At 42.3% G+C, this 7,238-nt stretch overlaps 1 protein-coding gene across 1 annotated transcript; it reads right to left on the bottom strand.

The window, feature by feature from the left end:
* Positions 1-443: 443 nt before the first annotated feature.
* On the bottom strand, positions 444-5,831 carry LOC147666728 (hemoglobin larval subunit alpha-like). Its single transcript, XM_086948921.1, has 3 exons — positions 5,707-5,831; positions 3,896-4,100; positions 444-650 (listed from the first exon to the last, which is right to left on the bottom strand). Exons 1-3 carry the CDS (start codon positions 5,799-5,801, stop codon positions 522-524), a joined length of 429 nt encoding a protein of 142 aa, XP_086805047.1. The 5' UTR covers positions 5,802-5,831; the 3' UTR covers positions 444-521.
* Positions 5,832-7,238: the final 1,407 nt, after the last annotated feature.

Genomic DNA, 7,238 nt, shown 5'->3' with positions numbered 1-7,238 from the left:
GATACCAAAGTCAAGAAACAGATGTATAAGGCCCACATTCCCAAGTTGAAGATAAACTGCAATGGGTCTATAATCGCATGTCGCTCAAATGTTGTGAAACACTTTATTTAAATAGGGTCATCCTATAGTTGTTTTTTGCTGAGAAAATGAACCATATTTTCAAGCCTCCTCTCTGCTTCCACTTTTGCTGGCTGAGACCCTGGCCCCTATTTCGAGTAATGATATTTTTCTGTCTTTGCATCTATTTCAGCGTTGTGCATCACAGCACCTACTGGAAGGGTTGGGTAGAGCATGATGTAGTAAAAATAAGGCACATAAAGAGAAAAAAATCACGAGTTGCAAGACAGCAGAATTTGATTATTGTACACAGATGGATTTTATTACAAAAGCAGCTGTGGTCTCAGTAACAAAACAAAATTGTGGCAATCAGCTGTTATCAGCACGTCTGCACATGTTCCTGTTATATCCGCGGCATCCCCTTCTCTATAATATATACATCCCTGTTGAAGTAAGACCAGGGTCTATCTGTACTTGGAGGTCAGCACAGCAGACACTGCAGCCAGGAACTTGTCCCATGCGGCCTGGGCCTCAGGGGTGAAGTCTTCAGGGAAGTGGGCGGCCAGTGTAGCCTGAATGCAATGGGAGAGCACCTGCAAGAGAAGAAATAAAGAACAGCATGAAGACCACCAGCAACAAACCCTGCAAAAGAAACTGCAATCTGGGCCTCAATAGTGGAGAGAACCCATGAGTGTGACTGCAATCCAAGCTGTGCCTCAGAATAGCCACAATAACAGTAGACACAGAGCCGCAATTAACGAGGGAACCCGAGGATCACCGGGAACCGTGGGTAAGTACATGTAGAAGAAACACTGGTCCACAGTGGAAAACAAAACAATCAATACAAATGAACCAAATGCTTATTTTAAACATTTGTTATAATAAATTATATATAAAGAACTTTTATAAAAAAAGGTTATACTTTGTGACGGCCCAGTGGGTGTGTAATCAGAAATGTACTTGGTGCTCTCATCAAAGTGATATACATGTGAACGAATTCAGTGGTCCACATTGTGTATCTTAACAACAAGAACAATATGGTTTATTTATATATAATATAATCTACTTGGGGTCTGTAGTGGTGGTCGATGATGTTTTGATCAGAAGATGGGGGGCTTTCATCTGAGCTTATAAGGTAAAGAGGAGCTTGAAATAGGGAGAATAAGGGAGGGCAAGGATTGAAAGCTTCTATCGGGGAGAAAGATGTCTGTCCCACTGGAGTATGACTCACAGACTTTCCAGTAGAAAAATTATAACGAGCACAAAATATCTTCCAGAAAATAAACGGGGAGCCCCGATCAGGGGGATTGTCTGTCTAGGCAGTTTGGGCTGGACTTTTACTATTGGAGCAGGGTCAAGACTGATTTGCACATGCCTGGGTTCAAACTAAGATGGCATAGTGGGTGAAAAACGATGGACTAGAGTGCAGCCCCAAGCGAATGCCAGGGTCTGAGATTATTTCAAGCATTCCACCCATCATCTCGTTGTTACTGCTTTATTTCAGGTAAAACAATAAAAGATTTGCACTGATCACATTTATTGTGGCAATGGAACACAGGAATTAGGGGATGAGGTATGCCTGTTGATAGATCAAATGCACAATATAAGACTGCAGTTCCTGGCACCTAACTAGCTCATGTGTTCGATACCACCGGTGTAATCCTGGGCTGTGTCAAGATAATGGGTGCAAGTGGGAAAGAAGTTCCACAAATGTGCGAATCCTATGCAGACCGGCGTTACAGAAGCCTAGATTGCGATGGGGCTCTCATTATGTGCTGTGCACCTGTTTTTGAATGTAATCGTGCTGTCTATAGCCCATACAGTAGCTTGGAATCTCTCTGAAACTCCCGGAGTTAGTGCATGGGATGGAACTAGCACAATTCAGAAATATGGAGTGATCACTACCAACTTCATACTGTGCTGAACTGCCTCACATACAGTATGAGTTAACACAACAGTGTATGCACTACAAACAATGTAATTTCTTTCAAGGGCAGCTACACACTCCTGCCATCGAAGTCTTTACATACTTGTGCACACGATCCCGCCACTAGTCTGTCTTCATCAGCAAGGTGCTCATTCTGAATGGTGGCAAATGTCTTGTTGTATCTAGCTTACATTAAGTGAAATAGTCCACATTGCTAAGTACATACCCAAGGAAGACTGTTGGCAGACCATGTTTTGACTCTCCTTCTTTCCATAATCAGGAGGGCACTGTTGCAGAAGCTATGGTGGCATCTGCGGTACCATCCTCCTGAGAGGAACACATAGTTTCTAGTTTGGAAATCAAACCATGAGAAGAAGTGAGCTAAGAATATCCTAAGTGCTTCATAAGAGTGAAAAGTTCATCCTTTTCAAACTGCATGAGACATTGTGCTGGAGAAATCTCTGTGGGCCCAATTAAGATGTTTTAGTGCGCGCGTGTGGCTTACTTCTAACTTTCCAACTTGATCCTGATTAACTCCTGAGATTTGATTAATAAAAAACACCTACATGTGGAAGAACAATAAATCAATGTGGCCCTGTGGATTGGAGAATGAAGTTCAGGCATGCTACTCCTGGTTCCATTTGTACGGTGTGGGATCTTGGCCAAGATGTGCTAACTTACATGCCGCAGTCAGGGAGAGTGCACGTGTGGAGACTTTGTAGGAGCAGCTTGGTTGATGGAGTGTGTGAAACATTAGTGGGGGGATAGTCTCTTGACTCTGTCTTTCTGGCACTAGGTCTTTCAATCCAAAAAATATATGTAGATGAATATGATATTCATGACAAGTAATACTATAAATTTAGATCACCAAGGACAAGAGGAAAGCAGCGAGTGCTAATCCAAAAGCATTGTCTTTGTAATAAATTTCTCTACTAGAGGAAGCAGCTGTTACATGGGTTTTCTCGACTTCTATAGAGAATTTTCAAGTTAGTTCCATTTAAATTTGTGAGATGGCTATTAGTGCCCAGTAATGTCTGTCGGTATCAATTAGTAAATGTACTTCACTAGTCGAATCTACATTGTTCTGGCTCCTGGACACATGAAAGTGTATAGTTTAAAATTCATTGAGGGATATGTCACATATAAATCCAGTGGGAATTAATTGTAACTGGTCAATTGGCATTTTTATATAGCAACCATTGTGCATCTGCTTAACTTTTCTTTTAATTGCCCCTCAATGCAGTTTACTTGGGGAGTAATGGGCAGGAAGTGTTAAGTGTTAAATTACCCTTCAATAAATATATGGCTAATCTGTATAAATTAAAGCAAAGATGTCATTGAGTGTGAAACAACATATTAAAAGAAGCAAAAATACCTGTTGTGTAGCAGTAATGTTTTAAAAAAAATATTTTTGATTATCTTTAAGTGAATTAATAATACAGAATCTGAATATCAACAAAGTTCACTCCTGAATTGCAGCGAATACCATGGACTGGAGATTAGTTTTATTGCAGTGGCACAAAGCTTTAAAAACCAAAATTGTGCCGTGTGTTGAGGACCGCCAACTGCACATTTAATAAAACGTCTACCACCTCCAGGCCTCCTAAAATGAGAGCCCTAAATAGAAACTAATGCACCAAATGTTTTGTGGTCACGAAGATGCAAGGCCGCTGAAGGGGTTTGTTTAAGTTCCAAACATGAAGTAGCGTCACCATTTTTAATTGTATTTTTTAAATTCAATCATCTATAAAGATCACTGCTACCAAGAGACGTGACGGAGCAAAAAATAAAAGAGCTCTTATGTTTGTCCCTGCTTTGAAATTATAATAAACAGAAAAAACACTCTTTGCAGCATTCGGCCACGGAAGACCTAGCACCAGTAAAGTTCCTACGTTTGGTGTGTTTTCTCACCTTGAAGTTCCCGGGGTCCACTCTGAGGTTGTAGGCGTGCAGGTCGCTGAGTTTGGAAAGCGCCTGGTCGAGGTTGTCCAGGTTTTTTGCCGCTTCTCCGAGGGCGCCCAGCACCTTGGCACCGTGATTGCGCAGATCAGCGGATCCCGAGCTGATGTCAAAATGGCGGAAATAAGTCTTGCTCTGGCCGAAGCTTTTGAAAAGCCTGAAATACAAAAAGAAACACTTTGCTTGAAATTGCAAAAGGCTAGCAGCTCATTTTAACTTCCCTGCTGCAGCTCCAACTAATAGTGCATCTGATGCGAGGTCGTGGGAAGAGATTTGACTCCCTATTTTTTATTAACACTGAAACCCAGTGCTTTTCAAGTGCATTGAAAATGCTGCAGTTCTAAAACGACGAGACTGTGAAAGAGCTATAACCAGTCTGTTTGAAATTACATCTTTCCAGTGAAGGGTGGTACTGATAATAAGATGTTTTTTCGCCGAGGGAGAGGACAAAAATTAGAGCCCGTTAGTTGTCCTTTACAGCACCTTTTAGAACTGCTGGTGCTGAGCACCGGCAGGACCCGACCCACTTAAAGCCCTGCTTAAATGTAATCTTTATACGAGTATATAATGTATAGCGCCAAGTTGCTCATTCACCAAATGATAGCCAAGGTTGAATTAAAGACATTATCTTTCATAAAAACAAACTGCATTCTGGGTCGTTTTACATGCCCTGAGGTATTATAAACGGTACCATCAACTTGTACAATTCGACTTTCTCTAAATTAATGAGTGGCGGTAATCCCTGTTGATGTGTGCATGCGCTCTTAACACGAGTAGAACAACGCAAAAACCCAGGAACTACAGGCAAAGTCAGATGTAATGATGTAGTCTGACTTGGCACAAAACCCAGGACCAAATCAATGCAAGTGCAAACAATGAGCAAAAGGAAAATTCGGGAAATTTCCTACACAGAATACGTTCAATTTCCACTAAATTACGTACAGATTACCCACAAACTGTTGTCTGCGTGTAGAAAATTGCACTGGAGAGTCTCACTTGAATCTAATCCGTAGTCAAAACACTGCTCAGCCCGCCACTGCGCTGTGGTACAACGCTTAGCGTCACTAAAAATGACTGTTTTTTGAGTGTTGCTATTATCGGCTCGTGTGTATCTGTATTGGATGAAAATATATATTTATAATGCTTTTAATCTTTACTGTATTTTGTTTGGTGGTGACGAACTGTACTTGTATGGATATTCTTATCCGAATAAAGATTATTTGAATTGAATTATTGGCTCATATTTTGGGACGAGGGCTCTGTACAGTTTTGCCCTTCGCACAACGCAGCACTGCAGACGTTCAAGCAGTGTCTGCCTTGCGTGAATGTCAGCACATCTAGGCATAAGCGTTCTAAATTAATGCAAGAAATGCAAAATACATTCTGAATTAGATATTCTACCATGGGTCTACAAATAATACTCTAAAAGAGCGGTTTGTAAGCCACTTTGCTGTGCTGTTCTCAGTGGTTTAAACGGGCAGGCACACTGTCCGGTACAGAGTGCCTGCACTTCTTTCAAATGAAAGGGAGAGTACGTGCACTTCTCGGCGCTGCTGCAATACATTTAGTGGGAGAGCACAGGCCTCAGGAGCATATAATCACTATAAATAGTGAGAACCTGAACTCCTATATTCCAATTTTAAAAACGTGCTGTTCTGTCCTTTCATTTACAACAATCCACCTAACCCAAAGCTATTGCTAATTTTTCACCTGCATCCTTTTTTAAAGGCAGAACGCTCGTGCGTCACGCGCTCAGGCGTTACCTGTCCAGCGCTTCCGCTCCCAGGGCCTCGAGGTCGCCAGAGGCCTTTCCCCACAGGGAGCGCACCGCGGCCTTCTCTGCGTCACTCAGGGTCATCTTGGTGGCTTCGGTGGAGGTGGCGCTCGGTCTGCACGAGGTGGTCGGTGGAGAGGAGTCGATGCTGCCCCCTAAACTGGGTCCACTTATAAAGAGGAGGTGGGCTGGGAGACGTGACCGACCCCCACGGCCGTTGGTCATTCCTGGCACCCACCCAACCTGCTTATCTTATCTCCATGGGGCGAGGGCCCTCCCTGCATGACTTGGTCAGCAGCAGGGCGCGAATAAACCAGGCCTATTAGCTACTTGTATTCAGCAATGCATTGCTTATTGTTGGAACTGTATAACTATTATTTAAGAGCGGTTTTCTGAACAGCTTGAAGGACAACTATTGATTTATACGAACCGATCCTCGCACAAGTCAAAAAATGCAAGTTTTTTTCTGTAATTCCTCCTGCGGTCCTAGAAACCGAGACAAGACATTTTGGAGCGATGTAATGAGTTTAAAATATCTATAGTGTTTAGTAGGAGTGATGCAAATCAGGCAGATTTCCTAACAGATTTAACATAGTTGGTATAATGCAGGGGTTCACAATCTTCAGGTCGGTTTATGTTTTTTTCTTATGCACTGCACTCAGCACACAGAATGCGACCTTTATTCATACCATGAGCATTTACCAACAGCTCTTGTCCTCATCTTGACTCATAAGGCTTTCCAGGAATGCAACCCAGGCCCCCGCAGTCCCTCAGGCGCAGGGGGACCAACTTTTAAGGGGGATCCATCTCTTCAGGGGCCCCACATTGAGCCCACAATCCATGAATGCCTGTGAGATGTGAGAGACTCAGGTGCTCCTTAACACATGTTGATGAGGGAGGGGGCTTCATTTTGCTGTTACACCACTGCCATTCCCCCTGCATAAACTCTATCTCTTGTTTAAACCTTCATAACTATTTTCCACAAAAGGTATTCATGCCAAATGTGTGTCCTCTTTCCCCATCATCCTGAAGATCCTAAAAGTATGAAGGGGTTGTGGATCCTCTCGGAGGGAACTAAGAAAAGAGGCAACATATGGCTAAAGTTGGGGGGAAATGGGGAAAAGTGCTTCACAAGAAATTATTTTTTTCTTCTAAAACTGGCGTCAACGAAAAGTTTTTTGTGCTAGGTTAAGCATCTTACCTCCCATCATGTGCAAAAACATTTGAATAAAAAAAAAATCTGACAGTTTTTGAAGAGGTAGTCTGTTTTTCCTATTTGTAATTCAGCCTAATTGTATCTTCTGTGTGAAACTCACGGGTGATCCCAGAAAGCTGTGCATGTCTGGAAAAAATGGACAAAAAACTGAATTCAGCAAGGGGTCATTTGTAGACATCACATAAGGTCCCCCCCCCCCAAAAAAAAAAAAACCTAACAGTTGAAATAAGAAAAAGACAACAAGAAAATAAGTAATTTGTGATTTTTCTTTTTTATCGGCACCTTCTTGTTACGATAGCCGATTT

The sequence above is a fragment of the Lissotriton vulgaris genome, unplaced genomic scaffold (genome assembly GCF_964263255.1).
Source record: "Lissotriton vulgaris unplaced genomic scaffold, aLisVul1.2 SCAFFOLD_436, whole genome shotgun sequence".
Classification (NCBI taxonomy): domain Eukaryota; kingdom Metazoa; phylum Chordata; class Amphibia; order Caudata; family Salamandridae; genus Lissotriton; species Lissotriton vulgaris.
This window is presented reverse-complemented; position numbering and strand designations above follow the sequence as displayed.

Excerpts from the sequence above, each read along its gene's own strand:
- LOC147666728 (XM_086948921.1), bottom strand. The coding sequence starts at position 5,801 with ATGACCCTGAGTGACGCAGAGAAGGCCGCGGTGCGCTCCCTGTGGGGA. Across the intron at positions 4,101-5,706 it reads GGAGCGGAAGCGCTGGACAG|GCTTTTCAAAAGCTTCGGCC; the intron begins GTAACGCCTGAG and ends TTTGTATTTCAG. Across the intron at positions 651-3,895 it reads TGGACCCCGGGAACTTCAAG|GTGCTCTCCCATTGCATTCA; the intron begins GTGAGAAAACAC and ends CTTCTCTTGCAG.